This window comes from Camarhynchus parvulus, chromosome 9 (genome assembly GCF_901933205.1).
Source record: "Camarhynchus parvulus chromosome 9, STF_HiC, whole genome shotgun sequence".
Classification (NCBI taxonomy): domain Eukaryota; kingdom Metazoa; phylum Chordata; class Aves; order Passeriformes; family Thraupidae; genus Camarhynchus; species Camarhynchus parvulus.
Window position 1 is genome coordinate 1681581 of NC_044579.1, and position 15562 is coordinate 1697142.

General features: G+C 47.3%; 2 protein-coding genes across 5 annotated transcripts in view; one reads left to right on the forward strand and one right to left on the reverse strand.

Annotated features, from left to right (window-relative positions):
- The window catches only part of SMC4 (structural maintenance of chromosomes 4), a 28128-nt gene extending 15205 nt beyond the window's left edge, over positions 1-12923 (forward strand). For all 4 annotated transcript variants that reach the window (XM_030954071.1, XM_030954074.1, XM_030954073.1 and 1 more), the window contains exons 6-24: positions 881-1045; positions 2107-2234; positions 2448-2588; positions 3304-3454; positions 3759-3923; positions 4641-4874; positions 5442-5627; positions 6156-6317; positions 6454-6679; positions 6777-6856; positions 7504-7656; positions 7759-7885; positions 8518-8707; positions 9209-9353; positions 9932-10105; positions 10558-10740; positions 11288-11520; positions 11896-12079; positions 12632-12923. In XM_030954071.1, coding sequence (XP_030809931.1) covers positions 881-1045; positions 2107-2234; positions 2448-2588; positions 3304-3454; positions 3759-3923; positions 4641-4874; positions 5442-5627; positions 6156-6317; positions 6454-6679; positions 6777-6856; positions 7504-7656; positions 7759-7885; positions 8518-8707; positions 9209-9353; positions 9932-10105; positions 10558-10740; positions 11288-11520; positions 11896-12079; positions 12632-12820 — 3216 coding nt within the window. In that variant the 3' untranslated portion in view covers positions 12821-12923. The remainder of the gene's footprint in view (positions 1-880; positions 1046-2106; positions 2235-2447; positions 2589-3303; positions 3455-3758; positions 3924-4640; positions 4875-5441; positions 5628-6155; positions 6318-6453; positions 6680-6776; positions 6857-7503; positions 7657-7758; positions 7886-8517; positions 8708-9208; positions 9354-9931; positions 10106-10557; positions 10741-11287; positions 11521-11895; positions 12080-12631) is intronic.
- Positions 10463-15543, reverse strand: LOC115907014 (the record flags this gene model as incomplete). The annotated part of the gene is given in 4 exon segments (XM_030954634.1): positions 10463-13806; positions 13809-13878; positions 13880-14047; positions 14857-15543. Coding segments are annotated over 4 exon segments (1092 nt in total), but the record flags the coding sequence as incomplete, so codon positions are not given.
- Between the last annotated feature and the right edge of the window lie 19 nt (positions 15544-15562).

Genomic DNA, 15562 nt, shown 5'->3' on the forward strand with positions numbered 1-15562 from the left:
TGCAATGCCAGAAGGAGGAAGGCTTCTGACAATCCCAGAGTCACTGGGGAGATTGCACAGATTCCTCCCCAAGAGCTGACAGGCAGTTTTGGGGAGAGAATCCACACTTCTGTGGCAAGGGAGCAAATTGGGGTTTCATACAATCCAGCAAGAGTTACTCACCAATTGAGTGTTTTGCTTTTTGAGATGTGCAAGAAATAAAAATAAGAGTTGGGTTTTCAGTAACACAAACTGTCCTTGTGTCTGACACCTTGTCACTGGCTCTGTTTAATCCTTTCCTAAATCTTATTTCTGAAAATCGAAATTATTTTTAATATCACCTAAATGACTTAAAATTAATGCAGTGCATCAAGGGAAATTACACAAAGGAACCCTCAGACCTAGAGAATCCTTTTCTTTCTCCATCAAGGAAGCATCAATTAAATTAATTCTGGTTCCAGCTCATCCATCAGCCAGGATTTTATGGACTTTCTGTTTCTAAAGAGACCCTTCAGGGACTTCAATCCTGATTAAACTCTTGCCAAGGGCCTGCTTTTTTCTCTTCTTCTTTTTTTAGGTTGGGGAAACACATTTTGAATCTTTAGAGAATGAAGGAACGGTCAGACCTGAAAGGTGGCTCCACTTCACCTCGGAGAGAAAATTTCTCTTTATTCTGATTTTTGTTTTCCCAAATAAATGTGAAGGCTGGATGTGATCTTGGGGACCTTTTCCAATCTTAATGATTTTGTGATATTCCAGTTTGAATAATTTTAATTGCTGCCTTATTCTTGTAACATCTCATACTCGTTCCATAGATTTTTTTCAGAATACTTTCCCCATCCCAGAAAAAAACCCCAAAAAACAAACTAAGAAAAGACCCACCTAACTTTTGTTTCCCAAGGGGGAGGTGGAGCAGATTGCCATGATGAAGCCCAAGGGGCAGACGGAGCACGACGAGGGGATGCTGGAGTACCTGGAGGATCTGATCGGCTCGGCGCGGCTCAAGGAGCCCATCCGCACCCTGTGCCGCCGGGTGGAGCTGCTCAACGAGCAACGCGGCGAGAAGGTGAGAGCGGCTGCTGGAGTGGCACTGACCCCGGGAGGGGCTGCTGGGGTGGCACTGACCCCGGGAGCGGCTGCTGGGGTGGCACTGACCCCGGGAGCGGCTGCTGGGCTGGGACCGACCCTGGGAGTAGCCCTGGGGGTGGGACCGACCCTGGGAGCAACCACTGAGGGCAGCAGCACCAACCTTGGGGGCAGCCACTGAGGGAGCCTGGGGAAAAGGAGACTCAGGGCTGCCCTCATCACTCTCTGCACCCCCTGAAAGGTGCCTGTGCTCAGCTGGGGCTGGGCTCTTTCTCCAGCAGCACTGACACAACCAGAGCACACAGCCTCAGGCTGCGCCAAGGGAAATACAGGTTGGATATTAGGAAAATGTTTTTCCAGAAAGGGTGATAAAGTTCTGGAATGGCTGCCCAGGGAGGTGCTGGAGTCCCCATCCCTGGGTGTGTTTAACAAAGCCTGATGTGGCACTGGGTGCCAGGGTTTAGCTGAGGTGTTGGGGCTGGGTTGGACTCAGTGGTCTTGAAGGTCTCTTCCAACCCAGGGATTCTGTGAACTCCTGGGGCATCCCAAACAAATCCCAGCATTTCTGCACACAGCCCTGTGGGGAATTCAAAATACAAAGAATTACTGCTGATGCCTCAGGTTTTAGCTTTTATATTTTTCAGACTCTGTGCTGCTTTAGTGGGTGGGTCCGAGCTTCATATTAGAAGTATTCATATCACTCCTCACAGAGTAGGGAGACAAAACAATTCCTGTATTGAGTGCTAAAACGAAAAAAAGCTCTGAATAAAATCAGTTTGTTTTCCTTGATGTGTCCGTAGAAAATCCTGTAGCAGACTTGTTTTAAAAATAATCATCACCTGTAGTTGTAGGAATTAAATTAAAAATGGCCAGTCAGAAGGCTGAGATAAAGGAAACCACCATAAAATTGCTTGGCAGAGGTAATTCCTGATACCATTTTTCCAGAGGCTTCATGTCCTACAAAGGGTTTGGAATTTTCTCCTCATGGTTTCCTCCTGTAGTGCTGGCCCTGCCTCAGCTCTGCCCTTCTGTTTTCTCCAGTTAAATCGAGCTAAACTGGTGGAGAAAGAAAAAGATGCCTTGGAAGAGGACAAGAACAAAGCCATTGAGTTCCTTTGCTTGGAAAACCAAATATTTAAGGAAAAGAATCAGATGTGTCAATATTACATGTAAGTAATTCTCAGGGTTTGGGTTGGCTTTAATGTGGTGGGACTGCTGTTAAACTTTGCTTCAGTATCTCTAATTAGAAATATTTTCCATTTCTAACTCCAAATTATTGTTAATTTTTGATATTTTACATAATTCTGTTACACTGAGAATTGGAACTAGAGATTCATTGTGAAGATGGAGAAAAGTGAGGATTTATTGTTTTGTTTTCCTAGCCATGACCTAAAGAAACGAATTAATGACCTGGAAATGCAGAAGGAGAAAATTAATGAAGAAACTAAAAGTATTAATGAGAAAAGCAGTAAACTTGCAGAGGAAACAAAAACCAAGAATAAAGCTTTGAAGGAACTTGAAAAGTGAGTACTTTAGGGATGTGCAGTACTGTGTTTTGCATGTTTCCCACCAAAAAATTAAATTATCTGAGTCACTTCTAGTACATCTAAATACACAAAGAAGCATTTAAATTAATGTGCAAAAATAAATTAAATGCACAAAAATAAATTAAAGCAAATTCACACAGGTTTGATTTGGTTCTGGGTAAGGTTCACAGTTACAAGAAGGAAATGTCTGATCCTTTAAAGAGATTTAAAACATTTCTTTATATTGACTGTACAAAAAAAAAGAATTAGTAAATGCTTTTTAGATTTGCAGCCCTAATGCTCAGGGACATGAATTTGGGAATTTTTCCCTGGTTTCCTCATGAATCATTTCTGCATAAATTGTGTTTCTTAAAATTGCTTTGCCTGGGTGCTGATCCTCAATCCAGCTGCAGTATTGACCTGCTCATCCTCAGGGAATACTGGGGAGAGATGGGAATTATCAATTGTGTCAATTAAAAAATGAAAATTTCTGAAAATACATTTAATATTGCTTGGGCAATTCATCTTTTTCTGATGGGACATCATTTTCCCAGGGAAAATACTGGGAATATAGTGAATATTGGATATTGTTTATCACAAAACCTGAGTAATATTAGCTTAAATTCTCCATGTTGACTTATTAAAGCAACCTTAATAAGCCTTATTTTTATACTATATGAAATCATTATTTTTTCTTTCTTTTTTCCTCCAGGAAATACAATAAAATTACAAAGTTCATCGAGGAAAATAAAGAAAAATTCACTCAGTTGGATTTGCAGGATGTAAAAGTGAGGGAGAAACTCAAACATGCCAAGAGCAAGGCTAAAAAACTGGAGAAGCAGCTTCAAAAGGACAAGGAAAAGGTAGGGGGTTGGATCAGCTGGATTGGCTTGGAAAAGTGCAATAAATTGTGGAGAAAATGGGAAGGGCACAAAGAAGGTGGAAATGGGATTGGAATTGTTTTAATTAGATATTTTAAACCATTAAATCAGCCGAGGTTTTGTTTGCTGATCACTCACTGCAGTGATCACTCCATGAGTGGAGTTAATTCATGGAGCTGTGTCGTCCCCTTGGTCACTGGGAGCTCTTGGGCTGCCTTTGGGTGCAGGAGGGATTCAGGAATTGCTGCCCAGTGGCAGAGGAGGCTCAAGGTCCTCTCCTGTGCAGGTGGAGGAGCTGAAGAACGTCCCCTCCACCAGCGCCAAGGCCATCGAGGACACCACGGCCAAGAAGGAGCTGCTGGCAAAGGCCAAGGACAAGGAGGAGGCCAAGCTCAGGCAGGTCCTGGCCAGCCTGCAGGAGGAGACCAAGGGAATCCAGAAGGAAAAAGAGGTTTGGACAGGCAGGAATCACCCACCTGCTGTAACTTCCCTCTTCTGAAGGAAACCAGCACCAGGCACTTGTAAAATGCCATTTATTGACAATTCCACCGTTCCTTGTGATAGTTCAGAGGAGCCTTGGTGGGAAATGATCTTACTAAACCCTTGGCTGCTTTTTGAGTGCTCAAACATCACCAAGTAGCTCATTTATAGATTGTAATATAAATAATACACTCTGATTTTCTGCCACCAAAACATTTAAGCCAATGGTGTTGCTTAAATAAATAAAGATATTCTGGAATGATCTCTTCCCAGCCTTTCCCACACTGTCTGTGAATTAATGAACAACTACTTTAACATTTGGTTATTGGTGGTGTTGCTCAGTACCTGGAGGCTGGAAATTTATCCTGTAAATTTGCAAAGTTATTTTCTGTCCTTGAAAACATGGGTTCTCCATGGATTTGAGCTGTAATTTAGCTCAATGTGTAGGGCTCCTCCCACCTTTTGAGAAAACCATCCAAAGCTTGTATGGAAATGCTCTGTGATAATTCCCTGACCTTCTTCATAATTAGGAAAAGCCTCATTAATGAAGCCCCAGCCATTCATGTTGATTAATGCAGAAGTGCTGCTTCTCCCAGAGAGCAGCAGTGTTTCCTGCTGCCAGGGCTGGAAAAGCCCATCCCACGTCCTGTTCCCTGTGGCCAGCTGAGCTGTCCCTGTGCTCCTGCAGGGCAAGGAGAAGGAACTGATGGAGTTCAGCAAGGAGGTGACTGAGAGCCGCTCCAACATGGAGATAGCGCAGTCAGAGCTGGAGCTCTACCTGAGCAAGTACAACTCTGCCCTGGCCCGCCTCAGCCAGGCCCAGGAGGCCCTGGGCAGCACCTCCAGCACCCTGAAGGAAAGGAAAGCTGCCATCAAAGACATCGCTGGCAAACTACCCCAGGCTGAGCAGCAGCTCAAGGAGGTGAGACTTGACTTTCCCATTTCATTCTGTGTCACACACAAACCAAAGGCTCACTCTTCTCTTTGGCAGTAATTGTGGTGAAAATAAACCATGACCCATCTCCTCTAAAACACCACTGAAAAGCTCTTTTCTAATATTCACTTTGCTGGTGGAGCAAATACTGGATTTCAGACTGACTTTGTTAAGCCAATGTTGACTTAACTTAAATCCTACACATCCCTGCAAGGGAACAGATTTAATTTGGCACTGACGTGGCTGCATTCCTGAGCTTTCTTCAGGGTGCTGAGGCCCTGGCACAGGTGCCCAGAGCAGCTGTGGCTGCCCCTGGATCCCTGGCAGTGCCCAAGGCCAGGCTGGATGGGGCTTGGAGCAGCCTGGGACAGTGGGAGGTGTCCCTGCCATGGCAGGGGTGGCACTGGGGGAGCCTTAATGTCCCTCCCAACCCAAACCACTTTTGAATTTCATTTCCTGCTCCTCAATCATTTCCCAAAGAACAAAGCCATGCATTGAAGGCTCCCTGAATGCAGTAGATTTTGGGAGGCTGAGCCAATGTCTTTGAACCCCCAGAAAGAGAATGCTCTGGAGAAGCTGGGAAGGGAAGAATCTGGAGCCAAGGATCTCGTGCGAAACCTGCGCCGAAAAGTAGAGGAAGCCAAAAGTTCTTTAGCGCAGAGTCGCAGCCGAGGAAAAGTGCTCGAGGCTCTGCTCCAGCAGAAGAAATGTGGGAATATTCCTGGCCTCTATGGAAGGCTGGTAAGTGATAGAAGGCTGTTACAATTCTACTGTTGAACTTTGGAGGAGCTGAGTGGTGTTCCTGTGATGAAGTGTGGGATCCCTCACTTCCCTGGCATTAGGAGTTTGGAGTGGGATCCCTCACTTCCCTGGCATTAGGAGTTTGGAGAGGGATCCCTTACTTCCCTGGCATTAGGAGTTTGGAGAGGGATCCCTCATGTCCCTGGCATTAGGAGTTTGGAGTGCAGAGCTGTAAATCCTCTGGACTTGCTGTAAAATCAAACATTTTTCAGTTTTTTCCAAGCAATGTTGGTTTAAAATACTGAAAATTCAGAGCTGAGCTTTTCATTCCTGGTGCACATCAGTGTAATTGTAAAAGTGCTGGTTTTGTATTCTGCAGTTTTTTGTCCAAGGAGAATTATCTCTGCTTCAGAAAAATCAGTTAATTCAGATTTTAAGAAGTGCATTCATGAATTTACTGGGACACAACTCAAAGAGCAGCTCAGGTGCCAACTAATCAGTGTTTGCCCCTCGTCCCTCCATCCTCAGGGAGACCTGGGAGCCATCGATGACAAATATGACGTGGCCATTTCCTCCTCGTGTGGAGCCTTGGACCACATTGTTGTGGACACCATTGACACTGCCCAGGCCTGTGTGAACTTCCTGAAGGCTGGAGGGATTGGAGTTGCCACCTTTATAGCCCTGGACAAGGTGAGAAAATAAATCATTTTACTCTTAATTGCAGTCTAATTACATTTCTTTTAAAGCCTTAACATGCCATAGAATAACAGGATGACCTCAGCATTTATCCCCAAGACTGATTCCTTGATTTCGTCTGTGGATGCAGATGGCTGTGTGGGAAAAGAAAACGCAGAAAATCCCAACTCCTGAGAACGTGCCGCGCCTCTTTGACCTGGTGAAGGTGGAGGACCCCAAGGTTCGCCTGGCATTCTACTTCGCTCTCAGGGACACTCTGGTGGCCAAAAACCTGGAGGAAGCCACCAGAATAGCATTCCAAAAGGAGAAAAGGTGGAGGGTGGTAACCCTGCAAGGACAAATCATCGAGGTGTCAGGTACTGCAGCCCCAGCTGGAGCTCCACTGGAAGCACTTTGTGGGTGATATCGCAGCCCAAGGAGCTCTCTGAGCTCTTTTCATCCCTTTTTCTGTAGGAACCATGACTGGTGGGGGAGGAAAAGTCATGAAAGGCAGAATGGGCTCCTCAGTCGTGATGGATATCTCAGAAGAAGAGGTGAGTACATCATGGAAATGCAATTCCAGCAGGATTCCTTCCTTTGGGCAGTTCTGACACACATGTGCCTTTCAGAGCACCATGAGCAGGAGCAGTCTGGGATGGAAGATAATTACAAAGGGTTACAAAGCCAAAATTCCCAATGTTAGCAGAGGTTAGAATGCTTTGAAGTGCATCAGGGATAAAAGGGTTGTCACTGGCAGAGGCTGCCCAGGGAGGTTTGGAGTCCCCATCCCTGGAGGTGGCACTCAGTGCTCTGGGTTGGGGACAAAGTGGTGACCAGGCACAGGCTGGACTCCATGGTCCTGGAGGGCTTTTCCAGCCTCAGGGGTTCTGGGGTTCTGTGTTTGTTCACAGCCCAGCCCATTACTGAATTCAGCCTCACAGTGCTCCCGTTGATAGCTTGGCACCATTTTGGCAGAGCAGGATACAGTTTGCTTTCCCTTCTGGATTCCATTTAGGTTTTAATCTGGAGCTGCTCCTCTTGTTTCTCACTGGCACAGCTGATGCTCCCAGCACTCAAAACTTCAGCTTGGGGAGTCTTACTCCACTTTCTCCTGTGTTTTAAGAGTTACTGAGCACAGGGATGAGCCCTGGCTTGGTTTTGTCATGGTGACATCAGTAAATAATCCTCTCACTGTGTGTAGATCAGCAAGATGGAGTCCCAGCTGCAGAGGGATTCCAAAAGAGCCGTGCAGTGCGAGGAGGAGAAATCCCAGCTGGAGGAAGCCATAAAGAAACTGCAGCAGGACATCCGGGAGATGAGGAACACCTCGGAGAAATACACAGCGAGTATCCAGGTGGGAACCCTGAGCACTTCCCAGCCTCAGCCCCACACAGCCCTGGTGCTTCCAGGGACTTTCCAAGGACAAGATTCCAGCCCACTTTTGTGTTCTCTGCAGGGATTTTCTGAGCAAGAAATTGATCTCAAAAATCAAATCAAGGAACTCGAAGCCAACGTCACTGCTGCTGCTCCAGACAAAACCAAACAGAAGGAGTTGGAAAAAGTCCTTGATGGTTATAAAAAAGGTACATTTTATGGAGAGGGGATTTGAGATAAAAGATGCTGTAATCTCTTCTAGCACTAGAGGACGGAATGGGTTTGGGTTTGTGCTTCAGTTCCCTGTCTTGGTTTGTGACCTTGTTTTTCTAAGGTGTTTCTAGAGATCAGAAAGTAAAACCCCTTTTCTTTGTAATTGCTCAAGTTCATGTGTTAGTCAAGCTAAAGTAAACATGAATTTCAGTATTTTGTTTCTTTGCTTAGATTTTTGTGATTGTATCACACATTCATAGGGAAACTTAGTTTAATTAGGGGTAAGAATTGTTAATGAGGAGGCACTGATATAAAAGTGCCAGGCTCTTTTGCCAGGCTCTAACCAGGCTCTGCCATGAGTCTATAAATTAAATCCCTGTATTGTTTGTGGGAACACATCCCTTTTGTGCAGTGATGCTGTTCAGCAGGGGCAGGAACCACACATTCACACCAGCTCCTGGGAAATGCTGGTGCCAGTTCTTGAAATTTACCTTTTGAGCATCTTCCCATTAATTAAATGCCAAGAATGAGCTTGGAGTAAGTTCTAATGCACCAGCTCATGTATTGAAGTGCTCTGTGTACATTAACCAATCTTGATTTAAGAATTGACTCCCCTCTCCTCACACAGATTATGAGCGTGTGGCTCAGAAGGCCGGGAAGATGGAGGAGGAGGTGAAACGGCTGCACCAGCTCATCATGGACACCAACAACCAGAAACTGAAGGCTCAGCAGGACAAAATTGATAAGATTGACAAGGAAATGGATGAATGTTCCTCAGCCATCACCAAGGCCCAGGTGGCAGCCAAGACTGCAGACAGGTACAGCACGGGAAGCCTCAGGCTGGAGCTGCACTCACTCAGGGTCTGTGCTGTGTGGGGCTCGGGGAGGGAAAGGGAAGTCAAGTTTTGTAGTTTCTAATAGTTTAAAAGTCACATTTAATCAGCATTTCTCTAGTATTTGCCTGAATGATTTCTTTAATATTGCCTAATATTCAGGATAAAGTCCAAAATAGCACTCGATTGGATGTGCTGGAGCAGTTCAAATCTGAAGGGACTGATTTTATTAGGAGCTCTGTCAGGAAATAAAATGGGATCTATTTTATATGGGAGCTCACCACTCCACAGAGGTTCCAAACTCTGGAAGAAGAAACGAAGTCATTTAGTGAGGTCTGGCTGCTGAGGAAGACAACTTTGTTTTCCTTGGATCCCTCTGGAGTGTGGGAGTTGGTGCCTAAACCAGCGCTCCCTCCATGTTGCCAGTGAGATTGTGCTCCTGGATTATTTTCTGTGAGGTGCACAAAGCTCCCTGTCCCTGGGCAGGAACCTGAAGAAATCTGAGGAGGCTCTGCAGCGCACGGAGAAGGAGATGGAAGAAAATGAGAAGGAGATGAAGAAATTGACAGCAGAGATGACAACGCTGGAGGACAAGGCCACCGAGGTGATGAACGAGTGCAAGCAGGCTGAGGTGAGTCCTGGCACCACTCTGGGCTCCAGGGAAATCAGGGAGAGGAGTTAAATCCTCCCTTGTCCCACTGACATCCCATTCTCTCTGCAGAGCAGCCAGGCTGTGGCAATGGTGTATTTTCATTTTTTATACTCACCTGGAAATTTATCCTGACCCAGTTTAGGAAAAAGCTTACACCAGGTCTCCCCAAACAAATTGCTGGGTTTAAAAGTTGCTTAAACATAAAACTTTTCCAGTTATGTGGAATTTTAATTTCCCATTTAGATTTCTGTGAGAGAGGGAAAACCAGAATGGCTGAAATGCTTTCAAATAAATCCAAGATTTGATGTCTTTCTCTAATTAGCTAAAAATGAGTGTAGGACCCATTTGATCCAGATCTGGAATGAAAATTCAAAGTGCAGCATTTTCTCAGTCATTCCAGAATTGAAGGATCAGTTATAAATCCAAGAATATTTATTTGTTTCCATCCATAGCTGTGAGTAAATTAAGTGAAAACAGACTTTTCATCCAAAAAGGGGCAACATTTTTGTAGATGATCAAATACCCTTTTTGGGGGTATTTGCCATTTTTCTATTCAGGAAGCTTTGCCAGCAGTGCAGGAGGAGAAGAAGAATTTACTCCAGGAGATGAAAACTATTCAGGATGCTGAACATGCCCTTCAAAGTGAAGCTCTGAGCATCAAGCTGAAAATTGAACAAATTGACGGCCACATTTCCACCCACCAGGGAAAGGTTAAATACTGGCAGAAAGAGGTAGGAAATGGTTTTGTTCCAAAAACTTAAATTGGGGAATTATGGAATGGTTTGCGTTGGGAGGGACCTCAAAGCTCATCCAGATGCACCCTCAGGGACACCTTCCACTATTCCAGGTTGCTCCAAGTCCTGGCCTTGGGCATTTCCAGGGATCTAGGGGCAGCCACAGCTTCTCTGTGGATCTCACAGGATGAACTCATTAATACCCCCGTAGAAAACAGAGGACTTGGGAGAAAATTCCTCTTCAGATCCCACCTTATTGCTGGATATGCAGGAGCAGGATAATAGCATAAAGGGAATTAATTCTCTTTTTCACTTCCTGTTTTAATGGGACCTGTGGGAAGAATCTTGGAGCATTTGGAGATTAGAAACTTCCCTGTACTAACCCAGAAAAACCTCCTGTGAGAAGCAGCTCCAGGTGTGTGTTAAACTTGCCACCGGTGTGTTTGCAGATCTCCAAGCTGTCCCTGCACGCCATCGAGGGCGAGGCCCCCGAGCAGCTGCGGGTGCTGAGCGAGGAGGAGCTGGAGGCGCTGCAGGAGCCCGACGTGCTCAGCAAGAGAATCGCGCTGCTGGAGGCACAGCAGCACCAGCTGCGCCCCAACCTGGGCGCCATCGCCGAGTACAGGCGCAAGGTACAGCCCTGGGGGCAGTCCAGCCCTGGGCATTCCGGGATGACAGCCCCCATCCCCCTCCTTCCTTTGGGAAGCCTGGGATTTGCTGTTCCTGTTGGTAGCAGCTCATCCTTAGCCAAGGTGAAAGTTGTTTCTAGGAGCTTCCTGTGCCTTTTGTTTCCCACACCATCAGTGTCAGGTGACAACGACTTCCTGGGTGATCCTGAAGTCTTTTCCAACCTAAATAATTCCATGATTCTCCTGGGAATATTTATTTAACAGAATCAAGTCATCACAGCTGAGACAGACACACAGTACCCAGATTTTTCCCTCCTCACATTAGTAATAGTGAACCATTCAACAGATGAAGTATTTTTTATTTTGGCACAAGTTTGGTTTTTTGTTTTCCCTCAGCAGCAGAGATGGGAAAAGAGAGACAATTTGGGGGTTTTGTTTCAGGGCTGTTAGCCAAGCTGGGGAGAAGGAATGTTCAAATGGTAGGAAACGTGTTTAGGTTTAAACTGCAGCTGCTCTGAGTGCCCTTGGGTTTGGTTGTTTTCCCCTGCAGGAAGAGCTGTACCTGAAGCACGTGGAAGAACTGGACAACATCACCAGCGAGAGGGACAAATTCAGAGAGGCCTTTGAACAGCTGAGGAAACAGAGGCTGAACGAATTCATGGCAGGGTTTAATGTCATCACCAACAAGCTGAAGGAGAACTACCAGATGCTCACGCTGGGAGGGGATGCTGAGCTGGAGCTTGTGGACAGTCTGGATCCCTTCTCAGAGGGAATCATGTTCAGGTTTTTAAAATACTTTATATACCATTAGTTTTTAATCATCATAGTCCTTTTTTCAACCTGTTTTTAAAGTAAATGCTCACTGATCATCAGTGAACCAAGAAAGGCTCAATGTGGGCAAATAGTGACAGAAACCACAAGTTTTTAGCTCTTAGATCAATTTCTTTCTCCTGGAGAAATCAGGAGCTAAAGCAGTTGGAAAGCTTTAAACTCATTTCCCAGGCCCCTTCATTCTGCCTAGGGAATGATGGCAGGAATGCTCCCAGGATAAATCCATGAGCTGGAAAGGCAGTGAGGCACACAGAACAGCGCTGTGTCACCCAGCTGGGCTCAGGCAGGATCAGCATTCCTGACAGCCCCAATCTTGCTCTGTTGCAGTGTCCGGCCTCCCAAGAAAAGCTGGAAGAAAATCTTCAACCTGTCAGGAGGAGAGAAGACGCTGAGCTCGCTGGCCCTGGTGTTTGCCCTGCACCACTACAAACCCACCCCGCTGTACTTCATGGACGAGATCGACGCTGCCCTGGACTTCAAGAACGTCTCCATCGTGGCATTTTACATCTATGTGAGTTCTCATGGCTCAGCTTCCTGGGAGGGGCCCTCCTCCTCCAGAAGGGACAAAGCAGCCACACAGTCACAGGCAGATCTGAGGTCTGGGCTGCTGCTGTTTTACTGCTCCCCCTGGAACACACAGACTTCCCCCAAAGCCATCAGCTGCTGGCAGAATACACAGCTTTAGCTGGTACTGATGTCTCCATGGATCCAAGCTTGTGATTTCCCAGGGTTCCTTGGATTTACACTTCCATGTCATTCCCATCAGTGTCTTTGATCTATATATTAATTAGTAGTAATTAATTTTTTTTTCATGCCTTTAAAACTTCTGCCCTCAGCATATTTAATCAAAGCAAACCCTTTACATAGCTCCAGTTCAGGTAATTGAACATGAAGATTCAGAGTTATTATTAACTGACAGATTAGGGGCAGCTACTTCAGATTAAGGAAACTCTTGGAAGTTCCCTGCCTGCAGCTGCAGTTTTAAACGTGGCTTTGTGTGCCACACCAGGCCAGAGGGGATTTTGGGAATGCTGGGCACTAACACAAATCCCTTCTGTTTCAGGAACAAACCAAAAACGCCCAGTTCATCATCATCAGCCTGCGCAACAACATGTTTGAGATTGCAGACAGATTAATTGGGATTTATAAAACCCAGAACACCACCAAAAGTGTGGCCACCAACCCCAAAATCCTGGCTCTGAAAGGACTGGAGGAACTTGGTCTCCCTGCGTGCAGTGTGGCCGAGAGATAGGGAGGAAGCAACTTCCAGCCCCACAGCTGCTTTTATTTTTGTCTGGTCTCATTTTGTATCATAGACTTTGTTTTGTAAATTCTAAATAAATATTTTAAAATTTTGATCTTGTTAATATAAACCCAGCATCGATAAATTGCAGTTTTTGAATGTCATGTAAAAACTGAGGAAAGGGAGATGTCAATTGATGAAAAGAGAAAATGCATCAGGTTGGGCAGGGGCAGCACCAAAAACAGACAGCAATTTAAGGAATTGGTGTAATTTACTGCAAAATAATGTAAAATAATGCAAAACTGCCAAGAATTATGGGAGAAGCTCAGCAATACACCTGATCTTTGGCAGAGAATTCCAGCAGGGGAAGCTCAGCAGTGCAGAACTTGGGCAGAGAATTCCAGGAGGATGTGAAGGACCAGATTCTGCAGCTGTGGATCAAGGCAAAGCTCGCCTCTCCTCACCTGAAGTGGATCAGGACTTCAGAGGTAATCCATACAATACAGAAAAGGAAGGATACAGAAACAGAACAAGTGTAGAGCTTTAACAATCCAGCTTTAAAGTAGAAATTGAAAATCATGCTGGATTGCTGCACGAGGTTTTCAGTCTAATCCAGGTAGTCAGGAAGGGTTCTCCTGCACAGCTCCAGTGGCAGGCCAGAGGAGTGGCACAGCTCCTGCACTCTGGCCTGCAGGGAGGTGCAGGAATCCTGATAAATCCACAGCAGGAATTCCAGAGACGTGCCAGAGGAGCTGGGATGGTGCCAGATGGGATTTCCTTGTGCCATAAGGACACAAGTGGAATCAGGATCAGTGAAGAGCCTGTGGTTCAGTAACAGCAGCCCAGAGTGCAGATGCTGCTGTTTGAATTGTGAGCCAGGTGTAGCTCTGGGGTGTGGATCCTGTGCACCTGCCCGATTTCAGTTGCAGACCACGTGTCCTGCAGCACCTTCTCCATCCCAGCATGGATCTCCACAGGTCCAGGTGGAGCCACAGCTGCAGCTCGTTCATCTTCTCCAGGAAGAGCAGCAGGGACTCCTCTTTCTGAAGAGCTGGGTGCAGCTCCTTTGAGCTCACTCACTCCCAGCTTCAGGATTTCCACCTCCTCCATGAGGGGATGGTATTTCTCTGAAATGTGGCTGTCGAGTTCATCCAGCACGCTCAGCAGAACTGCTTTCTTGTGCTCCAGGGTACCACCAAGGTCCTTAAAATGCTGCAGCACAGCTCCCCTCTCACCCTGCAGCACAAAGGAAAAAGTGGAAACTGGCAGCAGCACGGAGGAAATGTTCATTTACTGATCGATTTCCACCTGCAGGCTGGATTGAACAGACTGGGAACACAACGGAAAGGACACAGAAGACACCACAGAGTTCAGCAGAGAACAAAAAAGTTTTCCAGGGGAAAAAAAAGCAGCAGGAAGCTGGGAAATGCTGGCTTTATCTGCCACAGCAGCCATCAGTGTGTAGGTAGATAAATAACTGCTTTAGAGCACAATCTCACCCCCATTCTACTGGGAGGGATTTAAAAGGTGGATTTGGCATTGGAAAGTGGCTGTGGCAGCCCATTCCAAAGGCAAAGCCCCCTAGGAACGGGAGCTGCCAGGCTCCTGCTGCTCCTCGTCAGCACAGGAAACATCTGCTCCCTCCTGCAGGACCGTGACACTGCTGAGCACAAACCAAGGCACAGCCAGGGGCGTTCTCTGCTCCTTAATGTCAGAAGGAATGCAGTGCCAGCCTTGGCTTGTAAGAAATCCACAGCAATTTTCACTCAACTTTCCTACATTTCCTCCATCTCAGAGATGTTTCAAGACTGGTACAGGTCTCACTTCAATCAAGACGTTTACAACAGGAACCTGTGCTGGGAATTTTAACACCAAACTTCAAGACAGCAGGAGAAACAGGGCCAGGAGTTTGGATCCTTGAGGGTCCCTTCCACTACCTCAGTGTATTTCTTGATTCTATATCCCCCTCTGTCTTTCGATTCCATTGCCAAGACTAACTCTCCATCCCTTTAACACCGTCAAAGCTCCTGGCCAGGAGCATTTACCTGTTCTGTACCGCACAGCCCGGGCAGTGGGGCCAGAGCGAGGAGCACAGCTCGAGCTGTCCCGGGCAGCTCCGGACACGGGCAGCGATGGGCTGGGAGAGGGATCCAAACCCGAAACCTGCGAATCACAGCGAGAGGGATCCACGCCTGAACCCTGCGAGTCACAGCGACAGCAACGAGCTGAAATACGAGAAAAGCGGCCCCGACCCCGCGGTGTCCCGGGAGGGCGGCGCTCACCGGGCCGGGCCCCTCAGGCTGACGGGGACCCTCAGCGCCCTCCCGGGAGCTCCGCCGGGCGATGGAGCCACTCCGGGGAGCTCCGCCCGGCGATGGAGCCGCTCCGTGCCCCTCCTCTCCGCGATGGAACCACTCCGGGCTCCTCTGCTCGGCGATGGAGCCGCTCTCGCCGCCCCGCTCGGTAACGGCCACGGCCCTCAAATGGCAATGGCGGGAGCGGGGGCGGGAACGGGCGGAGCTGAGGGAGGGAGAGCAGCGACGGAACTGAGGGAAGGGCCGGGCCCGCAGGGTCCCTCCCTCGGCCGGCAGGAGCGCGGTTTGCGGCGCTGCGATGGCGGAGCTCAGCGGGAAGGTCCCTCGGTGCCAGCGGCAGGAATCGCTGCGGGGCTCAGGGGATGGAAGAGCGGAGCTGACCCCGCTCCGGGGCAGGACGGACACGGGGCCGGAGCCGCGCGTTCATCCCTGCTCT